Genomic DNA, 14,591 nt, shown 5'->3' with positions numbered 1-14,591 from the left:
TGCATGACATCATCGCTGAAGCATGCCCCCCAAGCCCCTGTGAATCTCCCCGTCCTTATTCCCATTGAGGCTCTGCAAGCCATACGTTTCTTTTTCTCCCTCTCCTTTTTCCCCTCCTTCTCTTTCTCTTCCTCCTCTGCTTCCACCAATCCCCTCCCTTTTTCCTTAACCAGGAGAAGGCATTGTTTGGGGCGAGGGCCTGATTGCGGCCATGCGCGGCCCGCCCAAACTGCGGCCTTTCTGTAAATTCAATAAGCCCACCTTAAAGATTTGCCTAATTAATGGATGACATCTTTGGCTGGAGGAGAGGCGAGGTATTTTGCTCGGGCTCGCTCATTGTTGGCCTCCTAATTAACTTTCCCAGGTCAGCCCGGGTCTCAGCAACCTGGGAGTGAAGAGCTTCATTGTGAGAGGAGTTGTAAACTTACTTTTTTTTTTTGCCTCGGCACTTAAAAGGGAAAGCAACTATAGGGAACAGAAAATATCCTATTTAAGGCCTTTGTGAGTGAACTGCCTGCACATGGTCCAATAAAGGAAGTCTTTTTAAATAAGCGTTCATGGTCCTCCCCACAGTCCTCCTCTCCCCTCCCTCTCTCCTCTCCTCTTTTCCTTTTCGGAGCGACGCAGAAAGGTTATGAATGATAGTTTGGGGTCTAAGGAGTGAGGGGCAAGGGCCAGTCTTCTGTGTACCATTTGTGTTTGAACCTTTTGAGAAAGTCTGAGTTTGGGGGAAAAACCTTTCTGGTCTGTCTGGCAACTGTATGATTAGCATTTCTCACTAGGAAGACGAGAAATTCAAAGTTTGAAACATGGACATATTTGGCTTTATTATCTCTTTCAATGGAGATAGTCGTGGTGAAGGATGCAGTTCACGTAAATGTAACACATTAATATCGAGCTTAATGAAGATAAAGCTGATCGTGGAGAATGAATAGAAACAACAACACAAATCACTCTTTGGGAAAACAATGAATCCATCAGTTACACCTAAAAATGACCCCCCTCCACCCCACCCCAGCTCCAGCTCCGATATCGTCTCACCTCCCCTCCCTCTACACCCTCTGTCTGATCCCAAAATCCAAGCCTCCTCTTGTAATGAGTAGGGTGTGATCTTCCCACAGTCACTGAGGACAGCTTAAGCATCAAAACATCAGCTATTTCAGCTCTCTCTGACCTTTACTGTCATTGGGTGGCCCAAAGACCAAACTTTGCTAGTCTAAAATGAATAAAATACAATAATAAGCTACTTCAATACATTTTTAACTGAATTAGTTGTTAAGTCTGTAAAATGTATTATTACATAATAATCGTTTCCATAACTGATTGGACATGTACATATGAAATTCACAAGACCAGAGGATTATGACAGCTAATAATGATTTTGTTTTGACAAGTTAAAAGTTTAAAATAGATAGATAAATACATATGTTTTGTAACTGAATTTACCTTTGAATTATTATTTTACTTCTCTATATTCATTCAGTAGCTAATTACTGTATTGCATGTATGTCAAAATAAAACAAAAGGTGCACAAGTGAGCTTGACAAATGTATCAAATGATCAAAGTCTATAAAATATTTTTTATTTCATTTGTTTTTTATATGAAATAATTTTTGCTGGACATATTTACATAATGGTTAGTAGGAAAAAAAAGATACTTTTTACTTGATTTTGGTAACACCTTACAATAAGGTTTTATTTGTCGGCATTGGTTAACTACATTAACATTATCTAACAAAAAAACAAATTTCTGAAAGATGATTACAAGATTTACTCATTAAAATTTATTAAAAAGTTGCATTTGTTCATATTTAATTAAGCTAAACTAAAAAATGAACAGCTGTATTTTTATTTAATATTAAAAAATATGAATAGTAAATATAACAAATGTATTGCTAATTCATAGTTGCATTAGCTAATGCATTAACTAACATTAACTATAGGGATCTTATTGTAGTGTTACCAGGCTGCATTGACACAATCTGTATTCTACAAATCACTACAGAATTAAAAGTGACAAAAAGTGTGTGTGTGTTTGTGTGTGTGTGTGTGTAAGTGAGAGAGAGAGAGAGAGAGAGAGACAGAGGATTATTTTAACAATTTAAAAATATATTATTTAATATATTAATAATATATTTTATATTATAGAATTTAATGTATTATTAAATTTTTTTCAATTAAAATGAATTCAGGACACGGAACATACAAGCATAACCAATTCTTTCATTGTTACTGCACATATGACAACAAAAAGCAAAATCAATATATAAAGAAAAGTCAAAAATATAAAATAAATCAAATCAAATAAAAGCCATCAATTGATGTGATGAGCTTTGGCAGCAAATCATTTCTATGAAATATGCCATTGATGAACCGTCACCTGAAGAGACAAATAAGAGAGCGCAAACAAGTAGAAGAAAGTTGATGTCACAGCAGAATAATGTTTGTCATTTCGTGCCCCTAAACTGTTTGCCGAAATGGTGTGAACGGCTAAAGCCTCTTTAGCCAGCTGTCATAATTTGTTAACGAGGCCTTTCAAAAAAGCAGAATGATAATGAGAGGACAGAAAAAAGAGACAGGCAGCGAGAGAGGGTAGAGGGGGTGCCCTTCATGAGTGACTGTGGAAGCGGAGAGTCGATCCCCAGGGAGCCGGGTCGGGGGGGGCAACATCAGACCGATTTCAGCGCAGCAACATGATGGCATCTCTGACGTTTTAATATTAATGAGAGCGAGCTCCTCAGCCCGGCCTGCTAGCACTCGCAACAGGTGCCTCTCTCCTGTCCCACTGACGATAACACCTCTAAGTCTCGGGAGGAGCTCTGGGTCTTAAAGAGAGGGAGGGCAGACAGAAAGGGAAACGGAATGAGTTAAGTCATCCATTTAAAAACTTAGACGATGAGGGGAGAAAGGAGCTCTCTTTTAAAGTCACCTCTCGCGAAGCCGAACCACGAGGTCTCGATATTTCTCCTCTTCTCCCAAACCCCCTTGAGAAAGAAATTGACTTTTGTTTGGAGTTTGTGAAAAGTGGGAATCAGGAGAAGGACAATGGGGCTCCCCATGGAGAGGACCCGAGTGAAGCCATCTCAAATCAGTCAGCCAAGGGACCAATTAATCCGGCCATTGTCAGACCCAAGCCACTGCCAGCACATCAACACATTCAGAGCCCATTGTCCCGACCCTCCTGCAGTAGGATTTAGTCCGTCCAACAGCCAGTTTTGTCCGGGCCAGCTCAGGCGGAAGTTTCTCACTGACAATTTGCCCCAAATAGATTTGTCAGAAAGCATCCATCGACCTGCCAGTTAGACAGGGCAAGGTTGTATTCGGCCTTTATTACTATTATTATATTTTGGAAATGTAGGCAGCATAATGGGAAAATACTAGAGGTGTGTGGAGAAATGTATGTGTGACAGTCTAACCTCATGTAAGGTGCAAGATGAAATGAATACGGTTATCGCTAACACATGGAATGTGTGTTTGTATGTATATAATTCAATTTGCTGTCAGGTCTCTTTAATATTAAAACATCTGTGTATGTGAATCCAAAAGGTTTATCAAAGGGTGAAATATGGGGTTCATTTTACAGTAACTGAAAGAACAAGAAAATGATTAAGATGATGATTATCCATACATCATACTTGCTATGGGAAGATATACATTTATATTTATTAAAATATAATTTTCCTTAAAATACTATATGGACTATCCAATCCGAATTTCTCTGTACAAACATTATTGCATACCAATCTGCAATAATAGTTTTGAAATTGCTAATGTTATTATATTCAATCCTAAACTCAGCATTTAAAGATTTAAAGATATATATTCAATTACCAGGGAAACGTTAGCTGTCTAATTCTAGAAAAGTTAATGGATATGGATTGTTAGCTGTAAAGTGAAAAAAAAAAAAGTTTTAAAAAAAATCTGAATTGCAGATATTATCTAAAAATAATACAAAAAAACCCTCTTCTATTTATAAATAATTTTTTTTTTTTTGAGTATTCAATCAGTGATTTCTGGTAAAAATAAATAAATAAATAAATAAATAAATAAATAAATAAATAAAAAATAATAAAAGATTTGTACAGAAACAAATATTCTATAGACCATACACATATAGATGGACATGCGTGGTTTTAAGAAAACATGTTTTGTGTATACCTCAGTTAAAATTATTAAATAAAACTGTTTCTTTTTTCTTAGTGGCCCAAAAATAAGAGGTCAGTTTTTAATTCTTTAATTTAGTAATTAATTTTCAGTTTTGAATTAAGAAATGTATGGTTTGATCGATTTGCATCAGTGATTTAAGGGTTAGAAAGAAAACACAAGTTGTCGTTGAGACTAAGAGGCTACTCAGGTGTTTTTTTGTATGTAATATCAATTTATTTCTTCCATTTTTAAAAAATATATTAATTCATAATTTTGAAAATTGAAAATTTATGTTCCCATCTTCATTTGATAGTAGTTTCTTTCTCTATAAGTCAGGAACAGAAGTGCACTGAAAGTGTCATCAGCAATCCGCAACTTTTTTCTGATTTGATTCTGCCTCCTCCAAAGTGCCAACACAGAAAAGTCTTTTGCAACATCTCCAACATGCTGTTACAGGAGTGGTTAAGGATAAGAGATGGTGTTGCTGTCCCTCTCCACTTTAAGGGCTAAGTAAGCAGTTGCATACTGATTCTGTCAAGCCAACAACTAGATACACAATCAGATGGTTCTTTGTCAGAGATTTTCATTGACTGTTATTGAGAGGAGAGTCACAAGCACAAAAAGTGAAAGCAAGCAGCCGGGGGCAACCATGATGTTGGTTATGTTTGTGTAAAGACTATCTATGAATGACAGGATTAGGGCGAGTTAAGCAGATTACTACGAGCAGACCACCCCACCCCTAAGACACACACACAGATACACACACATATAAACACACAGATAGAGAAAATGGGAAATGAGAAAGAAAAAGAGAGACGGGACAGAAAAAAGTCTGATTTGTCCACAATCATATGCATGCATTTTTTAAAATGAACATGATGCTCTTAACATATCATATAGGCTATCTAAAAGTTATTACACTCAGAATCATTTTGATTTAATCACTCATGGCCTAGAGTTTGCTGGTGATGCCCAAAGAGATATAGGTCTTACTGTGACACTGTTTTTCTCAGTCTGGCTCATAAGGTCCTGAAAAACGCACATTTGAATGTGCAGTCATTCACCTGTCAAAAATCCTAATTTCTTTTCAGTGCTCTGAGAACACCGTTTAAAGGAGGACATGACAATCACTAATTGCGATTAGATACGCCCCCGTTCGCCACGTTTAGACCGAGATTTAGGGCTCATATGGCCCCGAGCTACCGTGGGAATGTTCATAATTAAACCTAAAATATGGGTGTCTGCTGGCGGCGGCCACAACACGGCACGCTGTTAAGGTCAAGATGTCATTGCGCACACTCTCAAAGGGGTACAGTTGTGATTCTCCCAGTCCACGAGGGAAAATCGCACGCATGTGTCCCCTCTAAAACACGGCGCGCACTTGATTTTACGGCTTTTTCCTGTTTTGTTTCCACTTATAAGCTATTTAACCGAGTCTGTGGTGAAATGCATTCAGCATTTAAGGCTAGTACAATATATATATATATATATATATATATATATATATATATATATATATATATATATATATATATATATATATATTTCATATAGAGCTCATTAGAGTATAGGTAAATCTAAATACATAGACGTAAAATCATTATAGAACTGTTTATTTATTTAGGCTGGGTCTCATAAATAAAAATTAACTTCGCGCCCCACACGACAAAGAGACGTTGCATACAAGAGGTTTGTTTAAATTATGAGCAGTGCAAAAGATACAATTCATTTAAGGCTAATTAATTTTTTTTTTCTAAAGTTGAAAGTTTTATTTTACATACACAATAGTAAGCTATACAAAGAAAGAAAATGTTGCCCATCTAAAACCTAAATAAATATTTTAAGTATAGATCTATAAATATAACAAATGATGATGTGTACATTTAGATTTTGAATTAGATTTCGACGTGCATTTGAACAAATTACAGTGTTAAATACACATTTATCACAAGCCAGCAACATTTATATAGTAGTAATCATAACATAAGCCATATTTACCTGTTGATTCACTCTTAAAATGCAACAAATATACACTTACAAACAAATCCTCTAATTTTCAAGCCGTGCGTGAAAACCTGGCAAGATGAGAGAGCGATGTGAAACACTTTGGGCTCGATCTCTTTCCTGCAGTCATTCTACCAAAGCAACAGGTGCACGCGCGCGAAGGAAGGATCCGGGGAAGCGCGACACAAAGTTAGTTCGTTGCAAAAAGAAAAAGTGATCATGTTTCTAAGGGTTATTTAAATAGAATGCTTTAAACTGTTTTTCTCGGTCTGGGAGCAGTTAGGTCACTGAACTCTCTGAGGATGGAAATGTGTTTCTAATCAGTGGCAAACGTTTGATTCGGCCATTTAAACAGCCTTGCTGATCCTAATCAATTCCTATAGAGCGCACCATTAGCCTGTGACAGTGTCTGACTCACTGTGTATGGAATATCACTTCATCCGTCCCCGTGACGTCATGCGCGAGCAGGAGTTGAAGCAGAAGGCAGGGAAAAGCTAAGTGGTCAAAGGAAGTTGGGCTCTCCTCCTACCCTTCCTCCCTCTCTCTCTCTCCCGCCCTCCTACTCTAATACATCTCATACATATTACCAAACCTTTAATCTGACGGTACACATCACAAAGTCACTCACCAAGGCTCCGGGCTGAGACACATTTCCCAGCTCATGTTGTACAGTGCTGGCTTAAGCTCCAGGGTGTTTCCATTAGTTGCACCAAGTTTCCGTGGCGCTGAGAGACCAGGGACCGGTTTGGGCATATTTTGTCTGTAGGGCTGCATCCATCGCATCAGTCAACAGTCAAAGGAAATCTGGATTCTATTTGCTGAAAAACAAGAGGAGCGACTTGGACTCAACCAAAGAATACTCCAACAGACAGCAGAGGACCAGTTGTCCACAGCAAACCGGATGTTAAATTCGTGCTTGTAATTTTTAAAACCACGTCAAAAGTGTTAAGACTCCCCTGGGCCTGAAAAGTGTAACTTTTCAACGCAGTTTTCTTGGAGCAGAGGTCTTCAACATGAGCAAGCCTACTGGTTCAACAAGTGGTTGTCTGGATATTTTAAATGTCAAATCCAGTGAGTAGATCGTCTTTCTTTACTTTCGAGACATGCATGTTGTTAGAATAGCGTGATGGCAAAGCAAAAACGCAGTCTCTTTTTGTTTACGAAATAAGTGAAAGTGAAATTATTGCCTGTGGGTTAAGATGACAAAAATCACGTAAACTCAAAAGAGCTGTCAAACGCAAATCGAAATGTTTACATGCTGTCAAATTGTTGCTTGTACCTCTTAGACTGATAGCAAGACAGCCCAAAACAAACAAGGCAAAACACTCTATAAATCATTCTTTGTATACATCTTAGTTGTGAAAATGCAAGAAAATAAATAAATGCATAAAATCTTACATAAGTTCGCATTTAGTGATGCTGTTACGCGGCTGAATGTTCTGACAGCCTTATCCCCCCTTTACGCTTTGCAAATAAGTTGTGCGTGCACATTGAGACTCTAAAAATCGAATAATAATTATGAGAAACAAGCCTGTACAGTTCTAAAATATCAAAATGTGGTCCTAAGGTATGCGTTAACTATCCATAATGTGTCATCAAAGCAGATCTGCTGAGTTTTCCTTATTATGCATTCTTTTGACTTTCAATTCATTTTAAGGTAACAAGAATGTAAGTGCCCTGAAATTCATCTATTATAAATGTTTTCTGTCATTTGGTTATTTTACACTTGCAGATAAAATTCTCAGAATTGTCTAACTGGGAACATTTCTTGAAATATGCAATACTGAGTGTGATATGCCTGTAATACGCTTGTGGTGATAAAAAAAAAGTGAGCCTCTATTAGACTTTTTACATTAGGCTTAACTGAAAATGAAAAACACAAATAGTGTTAAAGGTTTTTAAAAGTTTAAGTAACTTCAAATAAAAGTGAAAAAGGCAATACAATTAATTCAAGTGAAAGGCAAAGAAAATAAGGTAACCCAATCACTGTTTTTAAAGCACACTGAGTAATGATTTCTAAATAACAAAAATTAACATTTTTAGATTTAACACAATTTTTAAATCTATCCTAGAATTTTATAATGAATTTTTTATAACTATGAAATTTTCACCGGTGAACAAGTGAATTAATTCCGTTGAGGCCTAAACTTTTCGTTCATTATTTTGAATGGCTACCCCAAAAAAACTTTTTGACGACAATTTACATGTAGACTATTTGACTCAGGTGTAAACTAAAAAAAAAATAAAATAAAATAAAACTCAGTTAATATTTAATATTCACACGAGTATTATACACACACACACACACACACACATATTTGTTTTACTCTCTTGTTTTACAGGGGTGAAATTGCGGTACTGTTTGGGTGGTCGAAGGCCCATTAAGTTTAGATTTTCTCACAACTGCACGTAATCCAGTGCTGCAGGTCCCAGGGTTGATGCTGATTACAGTAATGAAATATGCCATATGTCTTTAAACAATTACTGCGCACAATGCAACAGACTGGGACCCCCGCCGTGGAAAGTTAAAGACGTGTTCCCTTCTCTAAAACAAATCCGCCTTCAATTCATATGAGTTTCTTACCAGCGTTCCAGTGTGAGTGTTGTCAAATCATGCTATGATTGAAATAAAAGCTGTCTGGTTTAATGGCTTTATTAACCACATAAATAGGCATAAAAATCCCAGAAACAAAAATTCTTAATCAAAACAGAATTTGTAAATGCACTTGAAAAAGCAGGCGTTCTAGCTTCAAGCACTTTATCATCTGGGGGGAAAAAAAGTGTAATTGTGGAGAACTTTTCAAGTTTCAAAACGACTCCGATACAAAAGCAACAAGTTGCCTCTATCACAAGAGATGTTCTCTTTATTAAGTCATGCAAAATACAAGCATATAAAAATTAAATATTCAATTGATCTGCACTGTTGTCAAGACTTTTAAATGAAAGTTTCGCACTGTTCTTAAATTTGAAAATAAGACTATTTACGCACACATGCAAATCTTCAACACCAAAAGCCTGTAACAAAACACCATTATAATTTCTGAAAGGACCTAGCCTATACGAGGAACATCTGGCATGCACAGAACAGAAATGTGTTTTTACATTAAAATGCAGCATCGTTTTTTCTTCCTTTTCTTGTTTTAAGAAGTCACAGTGCATGAAGTCGTTTTCCTTCTCAGTCGTTACCGGTCTATATCCGAATTCCCATGCTACCCTTTTTAACGGGTCACTGGAAAATCAATGAGCAGGTGGACATATGTCAGTGTAATTACATAGCCGTTTCTCTAAACGACTCCCTCATATACATGCAAATATACCTCTATTGACAGACTTAAATACAGAAGAAAAAGTGTTCTGCACACACAAGAAAAATCACAATTTTCATTTACTCCAAGTTCATTTGCATACACTTCATTTGAGTCGCTGAAACGCGCTGGTGCGTATTATTCTCCTCTCCCGTGTCACTCCCTAATCCGCGAGCCTATAGACGGCGCGAAGAAAGCAGTTGTCGAGCTTCATTATGAAGCGGGGTTGGCAGCTTGTCGAGACCAGGCCAGTCAGACGAGGCTCAATGGGGAAATCATTAAGTTAACACTCTCCCTAATGTCGCCATTGTGCGCGTCAACTGAACATTGTTTTACGGGACCTGCGATATGACGCTTCCCACTAATGCGCTCTCAACGTAGGCCTATGGTTTACACATTCCTATGGACAGACACATTAAAGGTGTGTCCTTTAACAACATTGAGCACGATTTGTAGGGCAAATGTGCAAATTATACAATGACTTTCACGGGAATTTCTCTAGAAAATTACCAGGCGCAGTCTGTTGGAATTTTAGGGTACATCTTACGCTATTTTTTTTATTTTGGGTCCTATTATAGTTTTAAACAAAATGAATGCGTTTTGCGGGTCACAGTTAAGTAAAATGATTAATAATAAAAGTAGTCTTCTTCTGTTTTATTGGTGAACCGCAAGAAATTAAACCTGAACGAAAGCGCACGAGAAGTCTACAGTTGCCATGGTTACCTCCACATAGCGATTTTTGTTCGCTATAGTGTCTATTTATCGCCAGGTGGACATATGAGCTCGGCCTAACTTGTAATCATAAACTTAACTAAACGTATACAAAATTAGGGAAAGAATAGACTAAGTACATTTGAAATCCCCCAACTTTTTGTTCGGACGTCCTTTCGGAGGTTCAAGCCTTCCATCAAGATGATCAGCTCCCACCCTTTGCAAATAGCCTAATAAAAAAAACTTTTAGCTATATTATATATTAAAACCATAACTATTATATTATATAAAAAAAAACCTATCATAGACAAATCTTCAAAACCTTATGAATAATCTAATTTTACAAAACATTTGTCAATATTTAATATAAAAAAAACTGAAGTCTCCAACAGGGTGGCTTTCCCCCTTAAATCAATTCTGTTTTTTCTATCTCTGTTAGGTCGGATTCTGGACATTCCATGTAAAGTGTGTGGAGACCGAAGTTCTGGGAAGCACTACGGTGTTTATGCGTGTGATGGCTGCTCGGGATTTTTCAAGAGGAGCATAAGGAGAAACAGAACGTATGTCTGCAAATCTGGCACACAGGTGAGCTATACTAATCAATTACCGCGATGTGTGTGAACCATAACAGCTTCAGCTAATTTGATCTAAGCAAGCGCGTCTAAGGACTAGATTACACCTCCAGTGATTTTCATAATTGAAAGATTATCCCAGAAGTGAGCCCCCTCCCGTGCCTTTGAGGGCCCTTTGCCCCGTCTAGTGTAACAGGTGTAATCCAATCTAACGCACCGGCAGGAATGGGTGGATTTGGAGAGCGGTAGGCGGGAATGAGACTATTGGCCGTGCGGCGGGGGAGCGAGTCAATAGCCGTCATTACTCTGCCATTCCCACATACCAGTGGAGTGGAGACCAGTGGAGCATATAGCAGAAGACGCTGTTTTTCTGCCATTGCAGCTAAACGAAACTGAACTGCATTTCCTTATTCCTTCCTCTTTTTATTCCTCAGGGCGGCTGTCCAGTAGACAAGACACACAGAAATCAGTGCCGCGCCTGTCGCTTGAAAAAGTGTCTAGAAGTGAATATGAATAAAGATGGTAAGTAGTAAATAGGCCTACATTTGTGTTTTTATACTTACATTTTTTTTTTTTTAGATATAACAAAGATATTTGTCTCTATCCTCTACAATGCATATAACCCCCTTTGACAGAGGCAGACGATTAAAGCTCTCTCTATCTCTCTCTCTATATATATTATTAACATTTTAAAGTGAACGATAGAGAGATTCCCATGGACCACAAGACTTCATTGAATAAAACTTTTTTTTGTAAAAAAGGTCAAATGTAGCTAATCCTAATTAAAGTAGCTTATTTATATTCAAGATATTTGTAGAAAAGAAATAGTAGCTGTGCACTTTTGTGTTTTGTGTCTTCAAGATGCAAGTAGCCAAATTATTTACAGTTTCATTAAATCATTAAATTATGCTATATAGAAAATGCTACAAACGTTTTTCTAAAATGTATGAATCCAACGAGAACAAATAATTAATTTGACACGTTTCTAGACACATTTTTAAGCGATTTCTGCTTTATATGAGAACGCTTATGTCTCACGTCACTGATCCTTACATCACTACAGCCGTGCAGCACGAGAGAGGACCGAGGACTTCAACCATTCGAAAGCAGGTGGCACTGTATTTCCGAGGGCATAAAGAGGTGAACGGTTCGTCGACACATTTCCCATCCACGTCTATCCCTGGGCCGCCGTTTTTCACTACAGTCACGCAGCTGGAACCTCACAATCTGGAGTTAAACACGGTCACAAGCACACCGGAACGACAGGCCATCGTGGGACTCGCCCAACCCACACCGAAGGTAAACATGTTCCTTCAGAACAGTGTAGCCTAGTTTAAATGAACGAATTGCAGATTTATATGAACTTCACTAAAACATACGCTGAATTACCCCGCTTATTTTCTATGATAATGTAAATCACTTTTCAGTATCCTCATGAAGTTAGCGGCAATCCCATGTTCCTGTATGAAGTGGCGACTGAGTCTGTGTGCGAATCAGCCGCGCGCCTGCTCTTCATGAGCATTAAATGGGCCAAGAGTGTTCCGGCCTTCTCCACACTCCCTCTACCGGACCAGGTAAACAAGTGTTAATATTATCATAAGGTTTAATTTTACACAGATTAGGATAAATATACATGTCATTAAGTATGAAACCAAACGGAAATGCTAGATGTTTTATTTATAGTCATTAACTCATTAGTCATTTTTTTTTGCAGTTGATCCTTTTAGAAGACGCTTGGAGGGAACTGTTCGTGTTGGGCATAGCGCAGTGGGCCATTCCAGTGGACTCCAGCACTCTCCTAGCTGTTTCAGGTAGCCTAGGCCATACAACACGTAACCCACTCCTAAGATTTACGTATTTGACGCCACGTTTTGTAAAAATACAATAACATCCAACATACAAGTCAAATGTTCTGTGTTTTTCGCGAATAGGAATGAACACCGAGAACACAGATTCCCAGAGGCTAAACAAAATCATCGCAGAAATCCAGGCGCTGCAGGAGGTCGTGACGCGCTTCAGACAATTAAGACTGGACGCTACGGAGTTCGCGTGCCTCAAGTGCATCGTCACCTTTAAAGCAGGTGGGGTTCGAGAAAATAAATTAAAATACACCATACCTATCAAAGCTAAATATAGCTATTATTAATAATGATGCCTACAGAAACCTTCTCTACATGGCCAGACGGTAGCTCTGAACAAACATGCTGGTCTTTTTTCCGTCCTTGCAGTTCCAACGCACAGTGGTTCGGAATTGAGGAGCTTTCGCAACGCCAGTGCCATTGCAGCGCTTCAGGACGAAGCCCAGCTTACTCTAAACAGCTACATCCACACCAGGTACAGCCATTACTTAATGAAACATGGGTAAATCTATAAAAGCTCATTAAATGAGTATTATGCAAATTTAGAACACTTAATTTTGTGTGTGTGTGTGTGGGGTTTATTTAAAAAACAAAAACGAATTGTTGCGTTCCAGGTACCCCACTCAGCCGTGTCGCTTTGGGAAACTGCTGTTGCTCTTGCCTGCTCTACGTTCAGTTGGTCCATCCACCATTGAAGAGGTGTTCTTCAAAAAGACCATCGGAAACGTGCCCATTACACGACTGCTCTCCGACATGTACAAATCCAGTGATATATGAGCTACTGAGCGACAGAGAAAAGAAATCAAGATGTATCTTTGAACTTGGCATTCGCACGGACGCTGGGACGCTGTGGATGATACCAGATACCCTAACGTGATACTTCACGCACTTGTTTGGAGAACAAAGCTCTACCAATGTCAAGATATTATTACGCAGGGAAACTATAAAACAAACAAAAGACTGAATCTCTACAAGTTGAGCTTACTGCTTAGAAAGAAAAATGAACGTTTAACCAGTAATTTTCTAATTGATTTACTTTTAATCTATTTAAGTTCGTTTATGGAAGTAACTTAACAAGCTTAATCTGTTCTATCAAGATTCAAATACAAAATTATCTTAGTTCATAGTCTTGTGTCTGTGAGGTTATGTACAATCATTCATTTCAAAACGGGATGTTTTATTGTGTCCAATTGACCAACTACCTTTATACTACCAATGCTGTTTTGCTGTCCACAAGAACTTTAAAGAAAACCAAAAAAGAAAAAAAAAAAAGAAACCATGAGGTATGTTGCAGGGAAGTAGGTCGCTGTCCCTTTGACATAGTGCTGAAAACCAAAGGCCCATGAGTCAGAACTGAAGAGCAAGTTCATTCCTGTTTTACCTTCTAGCAGAAGCTCCAACTTTAATCAAAACACTTGAACCAGCTAATCAGGTTTACTTGAAATGTACGCTGAAAGGTTGGAATTAAACTCTGCAGGAAGGCAGCAGGACTGAGCATTACTGACTTGATGCATCACATAATTACCCATTGAGGTGACTGGGAGGCCACAGCACCCACACCCTGTGACCTTAACAGAGGATTAGGGTTCACAGGCAGGGCATTCGAAATCCTCTGGATACAGATCTGTCGGCATTGTGAGTTTTCTGCGCACCCACTCTGAAAATGTAATTTTATTGAGGTTTAAAAAAGTTGTTTCTGCTCAGTCCGAGGTCCATGTCAGAGGTCGCCATTTTAAACCTTTGTTTGACTAGCTACTAACCCTGGAAAAGAGTCACCATGATCAGCACTTGGATATGCTTTTGTAGTCTGTAAATACATTTCTCGTTGTACAGTGATAATTTTTGTGAAAGTTGTTCTAAGATATTAGAATAAATATTGAATATTGATCACCTGGTCCTTCAACGACTGTCAAATGCATGTTTCCTTTTGCTTTCTGGGTTTCTAAGGCTTCCTTCTACAATCTGCAAAAGGTCCATTGCACCCTAAACGGGGT

The 14,591-nt window shown here is 38.1% G+C and overlaps 1 protein-coding gene across 1 annotated transcript; it reads left to right on the top strand.

Moving 5' to 3' along the window:
- The first annotated feature begins 6,449 nt into the window (after positions 1 to 6,449).
- On the top strand, positions 6,450 to 14,521 carry LOC109071454 (nuclear receptor subfamily 2, group E, member 1). Its single transcript, XM_042746225.1, has 9 exons — positions 6,450 to 7,221; positions 10,606 to 10,751; positions 11,173 to 11,260; positions 11,802 to 12,037; positions 12,166 to 12,312; positions 12,453 to 12,549; positions 12,670 to 12,819; positions 12,967 to 13,072; positions 13,212 to 14,521. Exons 1-9 carry the CDS (start codon positions 7,164 to 7,166, stop codon positions 13,372 to 13,374), a joined length of 1,191 nt encoding a protein of 396 aa, XP_042602159.1. The 5' UTR covers positions 6,450 to 7,163; the 3' UTR covers positions 13,375 to 14,521.
- The last annotated feature ends 70 nt before the right edge of the window (positions 14,522 to 14,591 follow it).

The sequence above is a fragment of the Cyprinus carpio genome, chromosome B20 (assembly GCF_018340385.1).
Source record: "Cyprinus carpio isolate SPL01 chromosome B20, ASM1834038v1, whole genome shotgun sequence".
Taxonomy (NCBI): Eukaryota; Metazoa; Chordata; class Actinopteri; order Cypriniformes; family Cyprinidae; genus Cyprinus; species Cyprinus carpio.
The sequence above is the reverse complement of the archived record's forward strand: the minus strand, read 5'-3'. Positions and strand labels throughout refer to the sequence as shown.